The sequence below is a fragment of the Alexandromys fortis genome, unplaced genomic scaffold, assembly GCF_014885135.2.
Source record: "Alexandromys fortis isolate MF-2015 unplaced genomic scaffold, M_Fortis_MF-2015_v1.1 scaffold_42, whole genome shotgun sequence".
NCBI classification, from domain to species: Eukaryota; Metazoa; Chordata; class Mammalia; order Rodentia; family Cricetidae; genus Alexandromys; species Alexandromys fortis.
Window position 1 is genome coordinate 9895425 of NW_026067934.1, and position 24309 is coordinate 9919733.

The 24309-nt window shown below is 38.8% G+C and overlaps 1 protein-coding gene across 3 annotated transcripts in view; it reads left to right on the forward strand.

Annotated features, from left to right (window-relative positions):
- Positions 1 to 24309, forward strand: part of Thada (THADA armadillo repeat containing) — a 301738-nt gene that overhangs the window by 63295 nt on the left and 214134 nt on the right. For all 3 annotated transcript variants that reach the window (XM_050146143.1, XM_050146144.1, XM_050146142.1), the window contains exons 23-26: positions 6593 to 6725; positions 10051 to 10164; positions 12318 to 12440; positions 17341 to 17432. In XM_050146143.1, the coding sequence (XP_050002100.1) occupies positions 6593 to 6725; positions 10051 to 10164; positions 12318 to 12440; positions 17341 to 17432 (462 nt within the window). The remainder of the gene's footprint in view (positions 1 to 6592; positions 6726 to 10050; positions 10165 to 12317; positions 12441 to 17340; positions 17433 to 24309) is intronic.

Genomic DNA, 24309 nt, shown 5'->3' on the forward strand with positions numbered 1-24309 from the left:
GTTTAGTAAAATGTGGCAGTCTGGTAGGGCAGGCTTCTGGAGCAGAGCGGGGCTTTAGTATGGGAGATGCCACATTTACTTTGTTTTGTGGACATCCTGTTAGCACCACTTAGATTTGTTTAACTTTACTGAAGTACATCTTTCAGGATTTCCTTTATTCAGAATCCCAGGTAGTCTTTATTATTATTATTATTACATTTAACTTACTCACTAACTAACTGTATATATGTGTGTGTACCACTTGTGAGTGTGTAAGGGTTAGAGGACAACTTGAAGGAGTCTGTTTTCTCTGCACTGTGTAGCTCCCACTGAGACATCTAGTCCACCCAGCAAAGATCTTTCTAATGTGTCTCAAACAATCTAGATTTTGCTTCAATTTTTTAATATAATTTAATATGGTATAGAATTCCAACAGCACGTAGTTATCCTTCAGTATTTTAAATATACTACTTTGTCTTTTGTTATTGATAATGAGAAACTTGGTTTGTTTGTTTGCTTGTTTGTTTGTTTTTTGAGACAGGATTTCTACGTGTAGCCCTGACTGTTTTGGAACTCACTCTGTGAACCAAGGATGGCCTTGAACTCAAAGATCTGCCCTGCCTCCTGAGTGCTGGGATTAAAGGTATGCACCACCATCACCTGGGTGAAAAACTTATTTTTGATATAATTGACGTTTTTAAAATTTTAAGTTTAACTTTTTAGCATTGATACCATCTCTTTTGGAAATTATACTTTAATACAGAATGTGTTTAGTGTTTTTATTTTTATTTAAGCCTGTTTTCTTTTTTCAGCACTGTTTGTTTTTCGTAATTTCTTGCACTTGAAAAAATCTGACAGAGTTTCATGTGGCCAAGGGTGGCCTCCAACTTCCTATGTAGCCAGAGCTGGTCTTGAAGTCATGATCTTTCTGCCTTTACCTCCTAAGTGCTGGGATTACAGGTGTATATCATGCCTGGCAGGTGAATATTCCTTTTGTGTTTTTCTCCTTTGCAGTACAGCTATTGAACCCAGGGTCTGGCCTGTGCTAGGTGAGCACTCTACCATTGAGCTACATCCCAGCTCTCCTGTCCTTCTTAAGAAGAAATCATTCCTTCATTATTTCTTTAATATACTAAAGTGAAATTATTTTAAAGTCTTTGTCAGTCTGCCCTATAAAATTAGTTTGATTTAGTATGTTCTAATTATTTTTAGCTGTCCTTAATATAAAATTCTTTGGGTTGTGAGATTTGGTTTGCTGGCTATAATTAGGAACCTTTTGATTAATTGTGTGTTTATTTGGATTCATTCCTCTGAGTAGGTAGATCAGATGGTGTCATTTTGGTCTATCTCTTCCTAGTTACCGTGGATATCATAGATTTAACTACCAATTCAGTAGACAGTCTGGTTCAGGGTGCTATGGCTTTTCTTGGTTGTAGCCCCAGCTCTAGAAGTCACCTTTATTCAAGCCTTCTCTCATGGGAGAGAAAGCCTCTGAAATTCCCTTCTGGGAAAAAGACTGCTTTCCCCACAGAGCTGACTTGATGGCCACGGCCGCTGGTTCTAAATCTGCCATACTATATAAGCCTTGCTCCTGTGTCAGCTTTTTCACTTCTTATTTCCTGTGGTTAGCTTGTTCTTCCTTAGCTGTTTTTAGGGCTTCTCGGTGTACGTTTTGGGTGTTTGCGGGTGTTGTGTGAGTGTGGGAGGATGCCTTTTCGAAGTGTAAGTCAGAAATTTCACTGAAACTCTTAAAAAAAAACCTTAAATTTCTTATAATCAGATAATATTTTTATGAAATGCCTCTGGGGAGTTTATTAAACATGTTCCAAAACTAAACTCCTGTATAGCAGCATTCATGTGCTGGAGGAGAAAACTGGGAAGTTAAGCATCTGTGACTTGTCCTAGGTCTCATAGCTTTTACATGGCCCAGAAGGGAGCTAACCCCAGGAACTTGGCTCCATAATTGGTGTTTCTAGACACCAACTTGGATATTTGTCCACCCTGACTTCCTAGTTGGTGTCCTTGACCAATGTGTTTACACCTCCATCTGTCAGAGGAAAGAATATTTTCTCTTCAGTTTGTTTGTTCCAAGGATGATGCAAGATCAGATGTGTGGAGCGTGATATTGACTAGACAGATGCATAATAGACATGCAATAAAGGTTTTCTTCCTTCCTTCCTTCCTTCCTTCCTTCCTTCCTTCCTTTCTTTCTTTTTTTTTTTTTTTTTTGGTTTTTCGAGACAGGGTTTCTCTGTGGTTTTGGAGCCTGTCCTGGAACTAGCTCTTGTAGACCAGGTTGGTCTTTATGTAGCAGGCAAATATATTTCCAGTATGATAATTTAAATAAGGCTTTAAGGTTTTGTTTGGAATGCAGTGTGTTTGATCTGAATAAAGAAAGTGAGAGTTACATTGTTGAACCAAAGTTTTGTATGTGACTTTGGGGTGGGAGGTCTGGTCCACAAGAGGAGCAGAGCTAGGAAGCAAGGGAATCAAAGAAATAGAATTCAACAGCAAATGCTAGACTGAAAACCAGCCAATTAAAGAATTCAGAAAAACTGGTTTGATGCTGGGGAATCCCAGAGCAGAACAAGGTCTGGACTGGGTGGCAGGAGTCAATGCCCCGAGCATTTCTCGGAGCTTGTTCTGAGGTTGCTGGGTCTTCAGTGGGCACAGAAGGTTCTTTTGAAGATACTTTGCCCAGCTGTAATCTTGTAGAACATTCTTTTAGCCCTATTTTGGAAATCCCCAAATTAATAAGGAACATTTGGTCCTCAGTATGCAATACCCAAGGGAATAAATAGGTCTGGCTAAGTGTTTACATTTTAGATAGCCAAGAATCTAAATGAGGGAATTGTCTTTGGGACCTTGGTTAAAGCTTGTTTTCTGGCATCTCCTGCTTTCTGCTCTTTAGGCTTTCCACCATTCTTCTGAACAGCCTTCAATGTCTAGCTTGCATCCCATTCCTCCCACGACACCACCAGCCCTCTGTACCCTGGACCTAGTAATATAACTCCATTAACTTAGAAAGTTTGTCAGTGCTGATGAACAGGAGTATGTGTGAAGACTATAAAAAGATGCTTAGTTGGAAATATGGGTGTGTGCATATTTGGTGTGTGTGTGTGTGTGTGTGTGTGTGTGTGTGTGTTGTATGCTAGTGTAGAAGCCAGCAAAGAGAAGAACCTTATTAAAACAATATCTGTGTATAAATTGGTGAAGTTAAAATAGGAATGTTAGCTCCAGGTCATATATAACCTTTCAGACTTAAGGAGAATATGATAATTTAAATCAAGATTTGATTGGTAGTCAGTTTACATGAAAGGGTGACACCTGCTGAGGTGGCCTACTGATCCCAGACCTGCCTGGCTGCTGTGGCCTTCATTTGCTAGCCCAGGAAGGGTATAGGAGAGGCTGTGTTGAGAAGCCTTGTTGAGCTAGTGTCTAGTGTACTAGTATCTCAACGCTCTTGATAGGAACACAGGTTCCTGTCATGTCCTGCATTCATTTCTCACTGATTCTCTTGCTTAGTGAAGTCTAACTAGAGACCTGACTTGCCACAGGCTGCAACCTTCTCTTTAAGACAGTTTTTAGTAGAGCAGAAAATGCAAGGAAATGATATTCATAGACAGTCTAGATCAAGTTATTCTGGGTGACTTTCCTAACTTCTGTAATTCCAACATATTTTTGAATCACACACATAAAATGCCTTTTGCTTCAGTTTTTAAAGTATTCCCTTATCTACTAATTGTGAGCTAAATTAACCCATATGTGTATGTATGTATGTGCGTTTGTGTATGTGTGTGTGTATATATATATATATATATATATGTTTCCTATTTCTAATAGTGAAAAAAGACTCAAAGAATGTAGCAGTCCAATCTATGACTGTATCATTAGCACTTAAATAATTGTTTTGAACAATCTGGAGTTCAATTTTTGATTGGGAAATGAAAGATTATACCAAGTTAGGTCATTTATTAATTCATTTCTGCTTATTTCTGCTGCTGTGTGAGCATGTGCATGAGAGCGCAGATACCTTGGGAGGTCAGAAGGTGGTGTTGAGTCCTCTAGAGCCGGAGGATGTTTGGTCGCCCAACATGGGTGCTGGAAACTGAACTTGGGTCCTCTTACAAGAGTAATACCTGTTCTTAACTGCTGAGGCAGCTCTCAAACCACAGAGTTGGAAATGTTAATATAAGCTAAGGAAATTACTACCTGTGACTGACTGGGAATGGAGTTTATTGGAAGAGTAGTTACCAGGCACATGCAAGGCCCTGGGTTCTATCCCCAGTACAAACATAGGAAATTTATCTTTAAAATGATAGAGCTGGGAGCAGCTTTGGTCCTTAAAATATAAATATGTATGTATATATACAAACATGTTAATTAGAGAATAAGAGTTCCAATTGCCTTTATTCATTACTCAGATCCAACAGTTATCAGAATTTGCCACAAATGCTTTATACCTTTGCATGGTAGCTGTTGAAGTATTAAAATATTAATCTTGGCTTTTGAATTTTACTCTCGGACCTTTCTATATGTGTCTCTACAAATGTGGACACTTTTCCTCATGTCTCATTGCCATGGTTACATCCTCGGTGTCAACTATATTTAGAGCATTTATAATTATTTTATATTACTTGGCAATATCATTCTTGCATTTTTATCTGTTCTAGTCAGGGTCTAAACAAGGTTGTCACTTTAGAAGTTTTTATTAAGCCTGTGGCTCTTACTTAGTCTCCTGATAAGATTTTCTTCTACCTCAGTACTGGGGATTGAACCTACGGCCTTGAATGTGCCAACTGAACTACATCCCCAGCCAGTGGTTTAAACTTTTGAGAGTTGGCTTTGGTGACTGGGACACAGGCGGGGAGAAACAAGGGTAGAGGGGTGGATTTTAATCCATTCTATGAGGAAATGTTTAAAATCCCTGCTGAGTGTAGGGGATTTGACTCTAATTTTCAGGGCTGAAATTCTGCGGTCCATGTTTGAGTGATATTAGTTCTGTATTTAAGTCGATGTGTAACATTTACATAAATTTCAGTTGTTCTGTTCTGGAGTGTGTAGTCAGAAATGCAAGTTCACTGTTTTACAACAGAATAAAGAAAAAATCCCAAATGTGTTCCTGAGGTGCAAATCTTGCTCTAAATTACAGCCAATTATTTTTCTGATGATTGTTTTCTTCTATTTAAAGTAAAAGCATTTTTAACAGCTTGATATCTGTTTACTTAATGTGCTAATTTCAGCTAAGCAGATCCTGGTTCTTAATTCCTACTTGGGAAGGCTAAGTCAGGGATTGCCACATTCGAGGCCTGTGTGGGCAACTTACTGAAACCTTTCTCTCAAAATAAAAACCAGAAAACAACTGGGGATCTCGCTTAGAAGTAGGATTTTTTTGTGTGGTGCATTAAGACCCCCCAGCTAACCTCTAGCACCACTTCTTTTAGTCAGGGTGGCCTCTTTCCAGGGTGCCTGTTTCCCTTCATTGAGTATGCTGCTACTTGAGCTAATGTTAATACAGTAAAGTGTGATGTTCAACAGGTCTCTCAAACATTGACTTGAAAGTGTCCTCAGATCCTACAAGGAAGCAAGAGAGAAGGAGCTCCTGAGAGTTGTGTCTGGCCCCCTATGCCATGGCGGTCTTGCCTGTTTACACACACACACATGCTTACATACACACATCTATATACACAACACACACTTATGCATGCATACATACATATATACTCAATTTTAAGAACATCCTCTGATATAATCAGTTTTTTTAAGCATGTTTTGCCTTTTCCTAGATAAATTTCATTCTTAATACTCTACAGGTTTGAAAAAATACTATTTGTGAAAAACCACATTTTAAGTAAGATGAAAGAAATTATTAAAATGTAAGTTTAAATTCATTTATTTACTTTAACTTGTGTAATCTCTATAAATAAAAATCAATTACAGAAAACTATACTATGAGTGATCTTTGTATTGGAAACCTTAAGTCTTACAGTATGAATATCCGTATGAGCTATGTGAGCCTCCTTCACACCCTTGTGAGTATTGAGGCAGGCCTGTGTTATCAAGTATTTGTAGATCATACTTTACACACATTAGTTGTAGGAAGTAGTACCTTTAGTGGCTTTAAGTCAAGACAGATAGTAAAGAGAGGTCTTAGTTACTTTCTCGTTGCTATGATCAAACACCCTGAAAATGCAACTTCAGGGAGATGGTTTATTTTGGGTTACAGTACAGTCCTCACAAGAAATCCAGGCATTGGAAGCTCGAGGGAGCTGGATCCAGAGCCAGAAAGAAGAGGGTGAATGCCAAGCTCCCTCTCTCCTTAGTAAGTCCGCCCACAGCTGATGGGCTTACCTCCGCTGAAGGTGGTCCTTCCCAGGCATGCCCAGAAGCTTGTCTCTTGGGTGACTCAGGATCTCAGCAGGCTGACATCGACAGTAACTGTTAAAACAGGTATAAAATAATAGGTTGAGAAGTCAAGTAAGACACTTTGTAGATTGAGTCTTCACGAAATGAAATGTTCATTATTTCTGACAGTGCTAATGAGCGTCATTAGTTTGTGCTTTTACCTGTTAGAGCCTGATAATCCCAAACATTTGCTTGTTTGTACTTTTAGGTGCTCTGATGTGAGTCTGCAAAAGCTGCCGGAGCAGTGGTTGTGGAGTGTTTTGGAGGAAATTAAAAGCAGTGATCCCTCTTCCAAACTCTGTGCCACAAGGCGCAGTGCTGGGATCCCTTTCTACATACAGGTACTCACCTGAGACCACCGCACTGGTCTCTTTGTTTCTTGAAACTGTATTTTCATCTTCTCAGTATGTGAGTGAACATAGTGTATTAGGATGTTTCTGTATGTACCACATACATTTGTGACTTGGTTATTTTTAATTGTTATTCCATTCATTTATTAATGTGTACGTATGTGCACAGGCATACACATGCTATGGTTCACATGTAGAGATCAGAGGACAGCTTGCTGGAGTTGGGTTTCTCTTTCCATCATGTGGATCCCACGAATTGAATTTAGCTTGTTAACATTTGGTGGCAAGCACCTTTATTGACTGTGGCATCTCGGACAGTCTGTTCTGTGTCAGCTCTGTTCTAGGAGCAGGAGGTCAGTCTTGTAATATAAACAGAGGGTAGTATAGATTTCCATCTGTAATTCAGTAGTCAGAAATCACTGTGGCACAGCTTATTTCTAGGAAATATTCATATTTGAGTTCTATAATATATCCATCATAAAAATCATAATCTTAATAGTAATTTACAGTTGTGATGGTTATATCACATCTGTTACTTCATTTAAATCATGCCTAAACTCTATGAGATAGGTACAGTTATCATATGGACATATCCTAATTGAAGAGATTCAGGACTGAGGAAGTGACTTGCCAGAGGTCTCAGGGATGTAAACCTTACTAAAGCTTAAGCCCAGTCCATCTGACTCTTGACCGCATCTTCATGTGAGACCATATGTGAGTACAGTTCCTGAGCACAGATGAAAACATGCTGGACACTTGATTTTTAAAATAATTATACCTTATAACATGTTCATGTCCCATATGCTGTTAGTGCTGCTGACGGATAAATAGTTCTTTTCTGCGGGATAGAGAATAAGAGACTGTCACTTCATTATCCCAAAGATTAAGCACCAATACCCTCTCAGTACAAAATCAGATACACCCTTGTGTATAGTAAGAAGATCCACAAATTGGGCAGTGTAATAAACACAGTGGAAGCAGATAAAGTAGCCTTTCTTCTTAGTCTCCCATAGTTTGTCTCTCTCTTTTATTTCTCTCTGTATGTCTCTTTAATTTGTTTATCCTTGTTTTATTTGCATTGGTGTTTTGCCTGCGTGTATGTCTGCGTGAGGGTGTCAGATCTTGGAGTTAGAGACACTTGTTAGCTACCATGTGGGTGCTGGGAATTGAACTTGGGTCCTCTAGAAGAGCCGCCAGTGCTTCAGCCCTTATTTCTTTCTCTTATTCCTAGTCTCCTTATGACTTTTTTTTGATGCCCATAGGGCATCAATTGCAGAAGTGATTGACTGAGGTCACTGGGTAGCCCTGAGGAATGAGCTTTTTACATGTTCTTAGCCTCTTTTGTGTAATGAGTCTTTCTCTGTCCCACCAACTCTCAAATAATGACATGGAGACTTCTTATTAATTATGAAAGCTCAGCCTTAGTTTAGGCTTATTTCTAAATGGCCCCTATAGCTTAAATTAATCCATTTAAATTACTTTCTGTGCTTTCATGTGGCTTGTGGCTTTTACCTCTCCTCCTGCATGTCCTGTTTCCACTGTGTCCAGCTGGTGGCTCCCCTTTGTTCTTCCCAGAGCCCTTTCTGTCCATAAGTCCCGCCATACCTTCTGCCTAGCTAGGTGTGCTTTAGCTTCCTACTTGCAATTCCTTCTGACCTTCTGTGTTTATGTGGTCTTCTTTTCTGAGGACAAATTTCAGGTAATGGAGGGTACTGCCCCGTGTTTATGCTGTGTACTTATTCCAGGTGGGATATTCACCATGTGCTACCATTTGATCATAGTTAGAGAGTGACCACTGAGTCCATTTCCTAAGCCTAAACTCAGGAGGCTGCATCGCCATACTTTTGTCTGGTTCTTGAGGCAAGACGAGTTGAGTCATGTTTCTGGGAAGAATACCTCTCAGTAATTGAGTATAGCTTTGTTATTTATTTTAGTGGAATAAATTTTTAATTGCCAGAAAAATCTGCTCAAACAGGGTTCTATTTTTCTTAGGATAATGTACCAATAAAGTAATACTCTTTGTTCTGCTGACAACTTCAATTTAAAGTTAACTGTGGTGAAAAACTACCATTTTAGTGTATAAGTTTACCCTTTGTATAAACAGACCTTTTTAGACATTCGTAGAGTATGTTTTCTGACATAGATATATTGTGATGAATTTATTTTAAATCTGTTTATATGTTTTTCTTCTATAGTCATTGCACAGCTTGTCACAGATTTATAAAATGAAGAATAGTTGCGACTCTGGCTCTAGGGAGCCAGGTGCTAGATTTTACAAGATGTAGATGTGGAGGGTGAGAGCTCAAGAATATAGCTGAAGTGTCTTTTCTTTGACAGCTTTGTTGGAGATATAATTCACTTGTGACAGCAGTTCATGCATTTAATGTGTACAATGCAGTGATTTGCAGTATATTCTCAGAGCTTGATAACTCTTAGCACAATCTAATTCGAGAATATCTCCTAACCCCAGCCATTAGCACTTACTACTCACTCCCCATTCCACCCACCTCTGCTGCTCTCAGAGCACTAATCAGGCAACCACTAATCTTTCTGTTTCTGTGAATTTGTCTGTTCTGGACCTTTCATGTAAATGGAATCGTATAATGTTCAGTCTTTTATGTCTGGCTTTTTCACTTAGCAGTATATTTTCAGAATTCATTCATGTTGCCACATATATCAGTACTTCATTTCTTTCTATTATATTGCCTTAAGCGGGCTGGTAGTTTATTATTTTGTTTATTGGATGCTTGTCACAAAGTAAGTAAGTGGCTCCTTTGAAATCCAAGTGTAAGATCCCTTTGGAGTTTGTAATGTGTCTTTGTCCTGTGGAGTTTTAAATGCTGTTGTCTGATTCAACTTTCAGTAGACTCTTCTGTGAAGAATTAAATTGTTGATCAATATCTAGAGGGCCGGAGAACCTTTAGAAGAAATCTAATCTAGAATGTTTTTGTAACTGTTTAAATAAAGAAAAAAATTTCTTATTTGATCAATTTATTTCTGAAAGTGCTGTTTTACCTGATTTTGTTTCTTACAAAGTGGCTTATCAGAGTCATTTATTCATCAGTTGCTTATGATTAGATCATTGAAAAGCAAGCAGAAGGGTCTGTGGAGTTGACATGATTTCACCTTAACCTAATTTCATACATGAACAAGGAAGAGAAGTTAAGATACCTGGTTAAAGCAGCCTGACTTAATTAACTTAACCCAGTAGTCTTGTTTTTATAGAGGATATTTTCAGTTTGGGGGTTAATTTCAAAGCTGACAAATAGGTGTATGCAAAATCAAAGCTCATTGATTTTGGTATTTCCCCCCACAGGCGTTGTTGGCTTCTGAACCAAAGAAAGGAAAAATGGATTTGTTGAAAATAACAATGAAAGAGCTGATCTCTTTGGCTTTATCTGTAGATGCCTCAAAGGGCATAGTCCCCCAGGTAATGCTGAGAATGCTCATATACTGCTTGAAGGCAGAGTAGTTAAGTCTCTGCTGTATATTTATTTCTTAACAGTATCTGCTAAAGATACACAGCTACTGAAGGTAGGTTAATGTGAAGTGTTTAGGAGGTAAGCTGTTAGTTTTGCTTTTTTGGTCTTTCCTATCCATAAAATAAGCTTGCTTGTATTGGTGAATGTGTGCTGCGGGAGCTCCTTCCGTAATTCCAAACTGGTGTGGGGTTGTTTTGTGACTTACGCTTTCAAACATGAATGATTTTTAAACTGTGTTGAAAACATTTAGCTGACAAGATATTTCCTAATGTTACTATTGCATCTAAAAATTTGAAACTGAGTATGTAATCATACTTGAATTTCATATGTGCTTCTTTGAGTTGACGTAAACTTTGTAGTTGAACAGTTGAATCCTTCTTTAAAATGTGATGTCTTATTTTAGTATGTTTACATTTTAATTTTAAGTGATGTTTTAGTTTCTTCTAGTCACTGTGTATGTGTCGTTGGGTCAGCATGCCTCACAGCTGCACTCCACCACTAGGCAGTAAATACTATGTGCGCCTTGTCATCTAGATGTCCTTGGCAAATACTTCTTAGTAGGATGTTACTGTGGAAGGCCCATGCTCAGTTACGGGACAGAGCTAAAGTTTATAGAAAAGAAAAGTATGTTTACTTGGTTTTAAATTATAGGTGGTATCAGGTGCCATGGCCATAAAGTGGACCAACTGGGAGAAAGTATGGTGTTTATTAACATATACATAGTGGCCAGTTACTGTAAGAGAATTCTTTGGAAAAAATAACTAACATTAATCATTTTTCAAAAAAAGCCTATATCAAGACATTTTTCAATGAAATGTGGGAAATATAACCACTTATATTTTTTTAGGCAGAGACTTTGAAAAAGACTCAAATTGATAGGAACTTTGATAAATAACGAGGTTCTTTGGCATCAGTAGTATTGCTTACTGTCTTTTCTTTCTTTCTGCCTTGCTAGGGTTGTAAGAAATCTGATTTTAAAAGTCAGCTCAGTGGCTCAGCACTTTAGGATGTGAAGGCTTAGGTCTGGTCTCTAGCACCACAGAGGTTTAATGATCTTAGCTATATTTTTGCTGTTTAACATAAGTCTGTTTTATGTTTGAGTGTTGGTTTTCTAACGTGTTAAGTGAACACCCAGCATTTGTTTCTGTTTGTTTTAGTATTTTTAAATATGGTTATTGAAAATGTACACTTAAAGTTTTTGTTTGTTTGTTTTAGTATTTTTAAATATGGTCATTGAAAATGTACATTTAAAGTTTTTGTTTGTTTGGCTTGGTTTTCTTTTTGGCCTCGAACTCAGAGATCTGCCTGCTTCTGCCTCCCAAGTTCTGGGATTAAAGGCATTAGGCACACTACTGCCAAGCTTATATTTCTTTTCTTAAGAATCAGTTAAAGTGCATTGTATAGTGTCAGTGTCTAGACTACTTGGTAGTATTCAACTATAAATGTTAAAAAGTTTTGATCATTGCTTAAAATTTTTAATTATTTATTTTATGTGTGTGCATGTTTTGACTACATGTATGTGTATGTACAATATATATACCTGGTTCTTATGGAGGTCAGAACAGGCTGTCAGATCCCATGGAACTGGAATTACAGTGGTTTTGGGCTACCTTGTGGGTACAGAACTGGGGTTTTTCTGCAAGAACAGCTAGTGTTCTTAACCTTTGAGCCAGTTCTCCAGCCCCTTGACCAGTGTTTTAACATGTATTTATTTTAAAAGCATTAAAACAATATTTCTTTCCAATTACAGTGTGATCAGAGCACAGTCTATAAGATAGCAATAGTTGCTATTTATTGAGATTCTGTTTGTGGGTGGGTTTGGGATCATTTTTTAAAATTATTTAAATGTTCCATGTATGTTTGCAAACAACCTACCTGTTTTTATTTACTAGATACAGAAGTCTACATATGTTCAATGGATGAAACTTTATTAATTGTATTGTTCCATTTCATAATATCTTTATCTAGATTTTCAGTTCATAAGTGTATTCTCTTAACTGTGTTATTCCATTCAAAAACAGTCCACTTCTGGTCATTTGTGTACAGTTTTAGAATGACCATAATTTTAAATCCACCACTGATCTTGAACTTCTCATTCTAGGTTCATGCTTTAAACATCCTCAGAGCCCTGTTCAGAGATACACGCCTGGGAGAAAACATTATTCCTTATGTTGCTGATGGAGCTAAGGCTGCAATTCTGGGATTCACGTCACCTGTCTGGGCAGTGAGTGTTCTTGCCATCTGTGCCTACTGAGCTAATTATGCTTTTGAATAACAGGTTTTTGATAAGCTAACCTTTCCATGATGATGAAATATATATGCTGCATTTTATCAACTAATTTCTTCAGGGGATAAGTGTTTTGATCAGATTACATTTATTTACAGTTTCTATTGTTGTAAAGTGACACCATGCTTTTCCTATAAAGAAGAACATTTAATTGGGGCTGGCTTACAGTTTCAGAGGTTCAGTCCATTATATCATGACGAGAAGCATGGCAGCATGCAGGCAGACATGGTACTGGAGAAGGAGCTGAGAGTTATACATCTTCATTTACAGGCAGCAGGAGATAGTGAGCCACACTGACCATACCTGAGCTTAAGAGACCTCAAAGCCCAGCCCCACAGTGACACACTCCCTCAAACAAGGCCACACCTACTCCAACAGGCCGCATCCCCTAATAGTGCCACTCCCTGTGGGCCAATGGGGTCGATTTTATTCAACCACCACAGGGTTCCATTTTATCTCCTTTGTGGATTTATCATTAATAACAACTTTATTTTGTGGTTGCTTTGACATCTGTATGTCTTATGCCATAAAAATGTAAGAACTTATTAATAGTGTGCTTCTATTTATCTCTGTCTTTGGGCTGTTACTGCTTCACATTTTTCTTTGCTGTATATGGTGACTCAACACTATCTACAGGTTGTTTTATATAACACCACATACTAAGTTGTTACTTCTTTTCTTTAAATGATCCATTATCATGCTTTTTAATTTACCACTTCAGCCATTTTGAAGTGTACACAACTCAGTGGCACCAAATACACTGGTGTTATCACTAGTGCATATTTTCTGAATTTTTCCTCACAAACAGAAGTCTTTACCCATTCACTGGCTCCTCATCCCTTGCGCATTCAGCTATGCTTTCTTCTCTGGATTTGTCTGGCCTAACCCATCACATAAGTGGAGTCTATAATATATGTCCCTTTGCATTTGGTATGTTTCAGGACTTTCCCTTATTCTATTGATAAGATGATAGACTTTAGGATTGTTTCCAAGCGTTTAATTATGAATGATGCCACAATAAATACTTATAGTCCAGTTTTCTGAATTCCTGCTCGCAGCTTGTTTGGGTCTGTCACATGGTAATTCTGCTTCACGTTTTAGGAACCTGTTTCCTACAGTGGCAGAGCCATTTACCTTCACATCAGCCACACACAAGAGCTCCACTTTCCTTACTTCATCACCAACATTTATTATTTTCCTTTTGTTAATGACAGCCCATCCTAATAAGTATGAAATAGAATTCTATTCTGGTTTTTGAAATAAAAAAAATATTCAGAGTTATTTATTTTTTTCTGTGTATTAGTGTTTTGCCTGAACATATATATGTGTACCACATAATATGTGGAGGTCAGAATAGGTCATTAGAGGCCCGAGAAGTGGAGTTACAGATGGTTGTGAGCCACAATATGGGAGATGGAAACGGAACCCAGCTCCTCTGCAAGAGCAGCAAAACTTTTAACTACTGACCTATCTCTCCAGACTTTCCCATTCTGGTTTTGATTTGCATTTCCAAAATGATTACTAATACTGATTTAGAAGCAGAAAAATTCTTAGTATCTTAATGCATCTTTCAACATCTGTGGATTCCTTTATCCAACATGTGCTGTATCTTTAGCAGTGGAGTCTTATCTTCTAGTTCTAGTGAACAACCAAGAGCAGTAGCACTGTCTCCTGTTGTTTTGAGGGCTTCTGGGACCTCCCTGACCAATGACATATTGGGAGAAAACTCATGCCTGGCACTGAGAGCTTAGTAACTCATGTATTCTGGGAGAAGCACTGTCTTCCCATACAGGGTAACTGTGCTCAAATTCCTTTAAACAATTATTACTGTATTTAAAAAATTAGCTTCCAAAATAGTGAGTTTCCACAAGAGCTTTTCATATATCTTTGGATTTTGTTAAGCCACCCACCGCCCTCTTTCCCTCTTTGTGGAATCAATCTGAAGCGTCCCCATAGGTTCAGGTGTTGGAACACGTGGTCTCCACCTGGTGGTGCTGTTGGGAAGGCTGTGAAACTTCTCAGGGGGCTCTATGCCTTTGAAGACATGCTCACTGGGATCAGGTCTGGAAACTTTATTGCCCCACCTGCTTCCTACTCCCTCTCTGCCTCCTGACTGTGTACACAATGTGAGCAGCCAGTTCCCACTCCTGCCACCTGCCTTCTGTACCATGGTGTAACTGCACCAGAGCAAGCTCTTCTTTCCTCAGCTTCCTCTTGTCGGGGCTCTTGTGGCCACAACAGGAAAAGCGACTACACAACCGGCCTATTTGATAGCATGTTCAAATGACCAAACTGTGGCAGGTGCATATCTATAATCCCTATACTCGAGAAGCTGAGGTAAGAGGATAGCCAGATCCCGTCTTCTTAAACAGCAACAAAATGGCAGCTGGGATTATGGGCTGGTGGTAGAACACTTGCAGAGCATGGGCAAGGCCCGGGTTTTAAATAAAAAATAATTAAAACTCAGCAAGAAAAAGACTCCCCATTTAAAGGGAGCATAGTGAATCTGAATACATTTCTCCAAAGAGGACATTCAAGATGATCAGTAGACATACGAAAAATGTTTACTAGCATTTTGTCATTAGGGAAAATACAAGTCAAAACTGCCCATTAGAATTTTTTAAAAAAGGACATTAACAAACATTGAGATAATCCAGATCTGAGTTGGGGCAGAGACAGTGATGATGACAGAACAAGATGGATGCATTGCTGCTTGGAGACATTAGGCAGGGCTGTGACAGGGCTCCATTATTTGCTGACTATTGATTGAATATCAGTAGATCACTGTCCAGTTTGGGGGTTAAACTGTGAATGGCATTTATATATCCATAAAGTTCATTTTCAAGGCTATCATAGATGAACTGGCTCTTTGGGCTTTTAGAGGAGAGGTTGCAGTGGGTGGCCCTTAGGACAGATGTAGTCTGCTGCTGTGTTTCATTTGGCTTCTATGACAGTTCCTCACTTTTCTTTAATTTGTTGCCAGCATTTCCAAATAGTGAGATTTCACATAAAAATCAGGGTTTCTGGCTTCTCTTGAAAAAAAAAAAAAAACAACAAAAAATCTGGCAATAGTATAGTGGCTTTATATTCCCTCGTGGTCACTAGTCGGCCTAATAGTAACTGCCTTAGACATGGTGCACTGACGTCTTTGTTGCCACTGTTCCTGGGCATTTGGGTTTGTGGCCATTCCTGCAATGGCTTTAGAAAGTTGTTTTCTGCCGGGCGATGGTGGCGCACGCCTTTAATCCCAGCACTCGGGAGGCAGAGGCAGGCGGATCTCTGTGAGTTTGAGACCAGCCTGGTCTACAGAGCTAGTTCCAGGACAGGCTCTAAACCCACAGAGAAACCCTGTCTCAAAAAACCAAAAAAAAAAAAAAGAAAGTTGTTTTCTAAATCTCTTATTATTAATTTCTTTTTAAAAATTTGTTGCACTGTGTGCTCATGCATGTATAGATGTACAGCTCATGTATGACAGTCAGTTACAAGATTGAGTCAGCTTTTCCTTCTACCATATAGGTCCCAGGTATGTAACTTAGGTCTTCAGGCTTAGTGACAAGTACCTTTACCTGTTGAGCCATCTGGTTGGCTCACATTCTTAGTTTTTACGACCTTTCAGCTTATATTACTAGTTGACATATATTATGATGATGATTCTACCTGCCCAATTAGAATATAGATTCTGTCATAACAGTTTTTAATTTCTGATTCTGAATGTTCTCAGAATTCTGGTATAATTCAGTGTACATTTGACAAGATTTGACAAGATAATTGAGGAAGGCTGATGAAGTTAGGATAGTCAATATTTTTACATGAGTCTGAAGCATCTTGACATGCATTTAGTAAAGATAGTCTCTGTTAGTATGGTGGAGAAACAATTATAGGTTATTCTTAATAATTTTCCTTTATTAAAAAGATTTCTCTTATTTTTTTCCCATGAGAATGTTTGCCAGAATGCATATATGTGCACCATATGCATGCCTGGTTCCCGAAGAGGTTAAAAGAGGGCATTGGATCTCCTAAAACTGGAATTGTGTATGGTTTTGAGCCACTATGTGGATTCTGGGAATTGAACATGGATCCTCTGCAAGAACAGCCAATCAATCCTCTTAACTGCTGAGCAATCTCTCTACTCTGATTTTTTTTTTTCTCTTCTTTTTCTTCCTTTTTGAGACTGCCTCATTATATAGCCCTGACTGGCCTGCAACCCAGGATTTTCCTGCTTTAGCCTTCTAAATGCTGGAATTACAGGCTTGTGTTGTTGCCATGACTGGGTGTCTTGCTTCATTTTTATTAATCGGTTATCATAAAATAATTTCAAAGTTAAAATTACTAGAGTGGGTTACTAGCATTGTAAGATTAATAAACAACATCTTGAGTATTGACTGGCGTCTTGGTTGTTTTAATTACATGGATTCTATAAAGTTAAATCAAAAGTTTTTTTCACAGGAAAAAGAAGGAGTTCAGGTTTCCTGGAATGTCCATCATCAGGATGTGGGGAAAGAAGTCTGCTTCATTCTTTAGAAGCATACAAATATATGGTGAAACAATTGATAACATTAGAAAAGGCTATGTTAGAAAGGAAAAAAGAGCAGGCTGTGTTATATGCATATGGTTGGATTGTACAGCTGGTTCAGTTTAAGAGTAAGTCATTGAGTGAATTATCAGAAAGGTTTTTTTTTTCTCATTTGCTTTATTTTATGAGCGCAAACCTTATTTTCTTTAGTTTCACTCTGCCAGTTAGGTAATGATTTTTTAATATCTGCTTTAAACATTGTTAATGTTTATTTCATGCTATGAGTATTTCTTAAATATTATTTTATGTTTATTTTTACATTAGGTGAGAAATTCATCCACACTTCTCTTTAGTTCCTTGATCACAAGAATTTTTGGAGTTAAAAGGGGAAAGGATGAACTTTCCAAAACAAACAGGTAAGCTCAATCCAGCCTCAGCTTTATACAGCACTGTCCAGGCTACAGTGACTGCCAAATCCACAGATTCGTCAGTGACCTAAAATTGTAAAAGTTCTATAATGACATAAAGCATGCCACCAAGTCCTAGGGCCGATCAGCTACTCAGTATGCAGGTCTGGAAAGTGCAGAAACAAAGCAGGGTTGAAAGGGCAGAAATAAAGACTGACCTCAGTGCAACAGCAGAGATTTTTATCTTCTTCAAGTATTTCTGAAATGTTCCCAGTTTCTCTCTCTTTCTCTCTCCCCCCCCCCCCCGTGTGTGTGTGTGTGTATATATATATTAGTGTCCAGCACGTTATGTTCGCTTGTCCAGGTAGAAATGCATGTCCCTGTCCCTTTTCATTGTACTTAGTATGTGAAGCAGGTAGAGACTCAATCACTTAGAAGAAACAGTGCTTTTGGCTTATTGGAATTTACTCTCTGAGATATTTTCACATAACATGTTATTCTTGTTGAACCTAGGAAACCATTTGATTATGGGTAGTTTCAAAGTGATGTACAAGTTGTGTATGTTTCTGAAGAAGAGAAGCCCCGAGTAGGAGCACAGGGGAGGATTTGAAGCTAGTCCGGTTGGCTTGCAGTTGCTAACACTAGATGTCACTGCTGTTGCGCGCTCAGTTGCTCTCGTAGCATCATTTAGGATCCAGTTTGGTTTGTCTTGAGGTTCTCCCTCCCACATTGGTTTTAGGCTAATTACCTTACAGAATGTGTTCTTGTGCTGGCACTAAGTCTTGGGAGTTAGCGAGTACACGATCCTGTGACACCGCAATAGCAGTGCTCGAGTTGCTGGGATAGGAACATTGTAAGAACATAGGATGAACTTGAGGCTAGCCTGGCTATAGAAGTGGAAAAAAAGCTATTTATCATCCTGTAAATTTACCAAATATTAAAAAGGAAGGTAACTGGGTATATTATGAATTTCTCAAGAATTTGATGGAAATACTAGACTACTATATTTTATTTTTGAATTTATCCATGTGCATCTATCTGTGTGAGTGTATGTATGTATAGTGCCCACAGAGACCAGAGAGGGCATCAGATTCATTGCAGCTAGAGTTACGCATAAACTCCGGTTCTCACAATTGAACTGCAACTGGTTTTAATTGCTTAAATCATCTCTCTAGTTCTTATTTTGATTTTAAAAACTGTTTCATCTTTAAAAATAAAATATTACTTGTTTGTAATGATGATTTTAATTTTTGCTTTTCTTAAAGTAATTTGCCCATTTAGTAATATAAAATGACTGATGCTGTTTCCCTTCAGTTTTGTGTACTTTGTAATAATTCTACAGTGTCCTAAGGTTTCACCTAATTCAGTCTGCTCATAAAACCATGATTAACAGTGATATAAACTGAGCCTGAGGGTACAAGCCTGTAATCCCAGTACTTGGAATGTAGGTAGGAACAGCTGGAGCTGAAAGTCACTCTGGGCTACATAGCTAATTTGAGGCCAACCTGGGCTATATGAGACTTTGTATTGGAAAAGCAAAAAAAAAAAAATAGCTTGAATTCTCCTTATAGTTGTTGTGAAGCTATTCTTGGACATTACTTATACATTTTACTGTGTGCAGTAGAAAATGATATTTATTTCATTTAGATTGAAAGAGGGTGGAAGAATAGAGTGGTGATACACATAATTTTAATCATTTTGCCAAAGCTATACTGATGGAAACACTACTGTACATTCATTCTCTCTGAATGGGAAAAGTTAGAAAATCACAACTTTCCTAGAAAGAGGGAAGTGGAGTAGTTTCAGGGTGGTTTCAAGTACGATTGAAAAGGGAAATGAAGGAAGTAAGAAATTGATTATGTATTTAAATTGATGACCACTTTTGTTAAGAGCCTTTACTTTGATAACCTGAGGGTTTGTCTGCGCTGTCCTTATACAGGCTTCTGCTTTCTCTGGACTGGAAAGTCTGGCATAGCTGTAATTGGACTTGCTCTCTAAAGCCTTTCCTGACTCAGATTTGCAGCGAGTGTTCTGCTTTTGTGCTGTAGTCAATTGTATCACTGTGTGTTGAAATGCTTATTTGCTCTGTCTCCCAGAGCAGGGCCTTTTCCATCTTTTTTGCATATATAATAATGGGGCCCTTTAAGAATGCTGGAAGTGATGACTTTTACATTGTCTCCTTTTTTGGCATCAAATAACTAACCTCACCTGATGGCATCTCTCAGGATGTAATACTTGCTTTCACAACTTCACTGTCTGCCTAGAGGCCTTGTAAATGTATGCTCTTGGTCAGGAATGAGTTGACAGGAAAAGACCAAAAAGAACATCTACCTTTTACCTCTGCTGTGAAAATTATGTCTCTTGGAGTAAACAACTTGGTTTCTAGGTATTCTGTTGCCCCTAGAGATGACCTTAATAGACTCCTTGAGGCACTCAGCATTTCCATTTCTTCACTGTCATCTCAGGAATAATAAGACCTAGGCTCATGTCCTCATGGGGTCATCGTCAGCCAGAGCTAACCATTGGACTTCTTTCCTATGACAGTATTGGGAGCCCTACAGAGACTCCTGTGCTCTTTTGTTTCTGCCTCTGTCATCCTTCTTGTCCCGCAGTTTTGCTTTTAGATGTTGATTTTTGAGAAAACTGCAGGATCAGTGTCTTGATATTTTTTGTGTATCTGGTGCCTTACTGTCTTACGTGTAGGAGACTCACAGACATACTTGCTTAATAAATAAACCAAAATTTTGATGCTAATCAAAGGAATAAGAAAACTGGTTTCTCTTGCCTTTATCTCAAATGGCTGCAATAATTGACTGAAACAAGTTAGCTTGCCTCTCTGTGTCTTGCGTTTCTCCCCTATAAAATGAAGGTTCTTGGAGTAGCTCCAAGGTCCTAAAATACTGAGCTCCAACATTCCATAAGTTCCTAGAATTGCAGCCTTGGGTAAGTGCTGTATTCCTAGTGCATAGACCTGCCACATAGTAGGGTGGAAAAAAATGGACTTTCATATATAAAGAAGTGATAGGGGGTCCCTGTCTCCTCTGTAAATATATTAAAACAAATGTTCTTTTGAGCCAATTGGTCTTGTTTTAGGTGTTTACATTATGAAGAATTTAATAAGTTTATTAAAAAATAAGTTTAAAGATATTATATATATAAGTGTATATAATAATTTGTTTTTGTTTGTTTATTTGTTTTTTTTTTTAAGACAAGGTTTCTCTGTAGCTTTGGAGCCTGCCTATAACTAGCTCTTGTAGACCTCAAACTCATAGAGACCTGCCTGCCTCTACCTCCCCACCCCTCAGTGCTGGGATTAAAGGCGTATACCACCACCGCCTGCCCAAAGAATTAATAAGTTTTATTTGTGTGTTTCAGCCATGTATTTGAAGGATATCTTGTATTGGTTTTGGCTTTAGATTGTTTCAAATAAAGATGTGAGGAGCATTCATGTTTATATACATAATTTTTTATGACTACAGAGTTTCACTATCCTGGAATGAGTGGCTAGGAGTCCTTAAATTTAAATTTATTTTTATGTTATGTGTCTGGGCAAACAACTCTATGTGTCTGTGCAGCATGTACGTGCATTACCTGTGGAGGCCAGAAGAGGGCATGAGGTCCTCTTGACTTTAACTTACAGATGGTGGTTAGCTGCCATGTGGGCACTGGTAATCAAATCCAGGTCCTCTGGAAGAGCAACCAATCCCCTTAATCACTGAGGCATCTCTCCAGCCCCCTAATTGTATATTCTTAAATAATATTACTATATTAAGATTTTCTAAAGCTTTTTCCCTTTGTGCTTCTTGTCATCTATCAAACTTATAATGTGGCCCGACTGCAAGTTTCTGTGATCTGCAGGCTGTGCTTTCTAAAACAACCCCCATCTGCATGGAGAGGTTTGCCTTGATGACTCCTTATTTCTACCAGCAAAAGCAAAATATATGTGGCTTTTGTTCTTTTCCTAATTTAATCCCTATGTGAATTAACCTTCAAGTAGGTGGGTTCGAGCTCTATGGCCGATCAGTATATAGCAGTCTGAAGAGCTTTCCTTTGACCATATGACATCCATGTGCTCAGTGGAGAGGGGCAGCTTTTGCACTTCCTGTCTCAGTGCTGTGAACTCAGTATTAACAGGGAGAGGAACGTTGAGGGTCTGTAACGTGCCCATAATCAAGGAGCTCACAATCAGCTGGGGGGACAAGGACCTATACTTTTGAATCAGGTGAAATAGAAAACACCATACTATAATTGTCTGCACAACATGATACAGATAGTGAATTCTCTAGATATTCGTAAATGGGAAAAATAGAGTGGAATACTCTTCAGGGGAAATAGCGCCCTCTTCTGGCCTCCACGGGTAATGCATGCACATGTTGCACAAACACATGCAGGCGTTTACCCAGACACATAACATAAAAATAAATTTAAATTTCAAGACTCCTAGCCACTCATTCCAGGATAGTGAAATTCTGTGGTCATAAAAAAGGTATAGTGAATGAGTAGACTTGGGGTACGTGAGAGAAAGTCAATCTAAAAAGGAAAAGGCTTGCTCCTCTCAGTGAAGAGAAGATCACATCCAAGGAAACAGTATAGGAAGATTTTGTATGGTTTTAGAAGAAAATGTGTCTGTAAAAGCATTATTAGATCCAAGTGAAATGATTTCCGGTGACTATGTTTGGAGGTGTTACAATGACTTTACTTTCTAGGCTATAAATGACAGAACCATTTTAGTTACTTGTCTTACTGTCTTGGTGTGTAGACATGCCAGTGTCTTCCCCAGCCCCGCGCCCTGCTTACAGGAAGACTGTGAAGCAGTTTCCAGACAGAATGGCTTTTTCTCCTGCTTTTCATGTTTTCTAGGAAAATAGATTCCACAAGTTTCTGTGGTTACCCACCCCATTGTTGAGGAAAGAATCAGATATTCAAAACTAAAAATGAGAGCTGTAGGGTGTGTGGGCCTTTGTGTTTTTGAAAATGTAATTATTAGAATTCAGAATGACTTATTTGATTTGAACTGTGTAGTAGCTTGCAGCAAGTACTTATTTGGCCAAACTGAAAACCAAAATTTTCTTTGACTGTGGCTAGGATTATATCACCATCTTATAGACCAAAAGGATTCCCATTTTCTCCACTAAATGAGCTTCTGTTGTGTTCTTACTCTGACAGGAATCAGGAGTATTCCATGTCAGGGCCAGAACCAGAGCTAGAGCTCAGTCAGCAGGGGCCTGAGCAGCCTGCACAGTGCCCCGTCCAGTCTCCTACCGCACTGGGAAATCCCACACTTGGAAGTTAGAGGCAGCAAGGTTGGAAGCACAAGTTCATCTTTAAGTTAGAAGCCAGCCTTGGTCACAGGGTGTGTTGTCTTAAAAGAAAGAAGTGAGGGGTGGGAAGGAGGTGTCACATAAGCTTGAAAAGCTCATTCAGTCTCTTGAACTTGCGATGGAGGCAGAAGGAAAGACCGAGTGTAGAGTTGTCCCCTGACTTCTACACCATGCTTGCACAGGCAAACAAACCAGTACTCCACACCCTAAGGAATAGGATATGTGCTTGCTGTGAGAGTCTCTGTTAAAAGGCAGGGGAAATTCTGAGAAAAGCTGGCATTCCTCGGTGCCCTTTCGATGTATCCAGTTTAGTGTTAATGAGAGCCTGGTATCAGGTGAGAATGTCACCTTTTCCAGTGTAGTCATCTATCTACTGTTACACACCCAGAATGTGACCCAACTAGAGTGCAAGGCACATTCCCCCTGCCTTTCACCAACACGCACCCTCCATTGGTAGACAGTCACAGTTTTGTCGTCTGGTTTTAACTTTGACACCTTCAAGCTGTGGAGACTCTTCCCCTCTGTCTGCCTATGGACTGGAAACCTCTCCTCTCTGAAATGATAGCCTGTATTTTTTAGGGAAAGCGAAAAGAAGCCAAAGAAAAGTAGACCTTGAGGTGACTGGTATGAGTCTGTGTGGACGATGGGGTGGATTGTGCCCTTCCTGATGTTGTGAAGGGTGTGGACGATGGGGTGGATTGTGCCCTTCCTGATGTTGTGAAGGGTGCTCGTCCTCTCCAGTCCTGCTGTTTTCACCCCTAAAGTAAAGAGAGAGCAGGCTTCAAGGATTTCAGGGTCAAGCTTCAGAACCAGGAAAGTACAAGTCTTAGTTTTTAGTTTGAGTTGCTCCAGTAAAGTGTCAGAGTTTCTACTAGGACATTTGCCATTTCTACAGTTAATCCTATAGAACTTTTAGATTTGATAATAGTTTGGTGCTATGGGATGGGAATTTGGGGGCTTATAAAAATTCTTTCCTATAATGTGATTTCTTTTAGACTTAACTAAATGTTTTTCAGAGTTCATGGTTATGTTCTTTATTCATGCCTTTAATTAAAATCAGACTCATTATAGCCATCATCATCACTTGGTTTCACCCCAGGAGACCCTGAGGGGCTCAGTTCTGTTCACACTTCTCAGACGCACGCACGATTGAAGTAAGAAGAGTGAAGCGGTCTGCTTGACATCAGTAGCTCTGGAAGTCAAATTCAATGATTATTTTCAGCTCACATTAAGCTTAACTACATTTTTAAATGTTCAGTTTACCCTATTAGTAACCATAAACCAGAACTGGATTCAGTGGCTCTCATATAGAATATGAATTTTAATCTTCCAAGGAGACGCTTTACCTGCCATAGGGTTTTAAACACTGATTTAAAAGTTAACAGCCGGGGGCTGGAGAGATGGCTCAGAGGTTAAGAGCACTGCCTGCTCTTCCAAAGGTCCTGAGTTCAATTCCCAGCAATCACATTGGTGGCTCACAACCATCTGTAATGAGGTCTGGTGCCCTCTTCTGGACTGCAGACATACACACAGACAGAATATTGTATACAAAATAAATAAATATT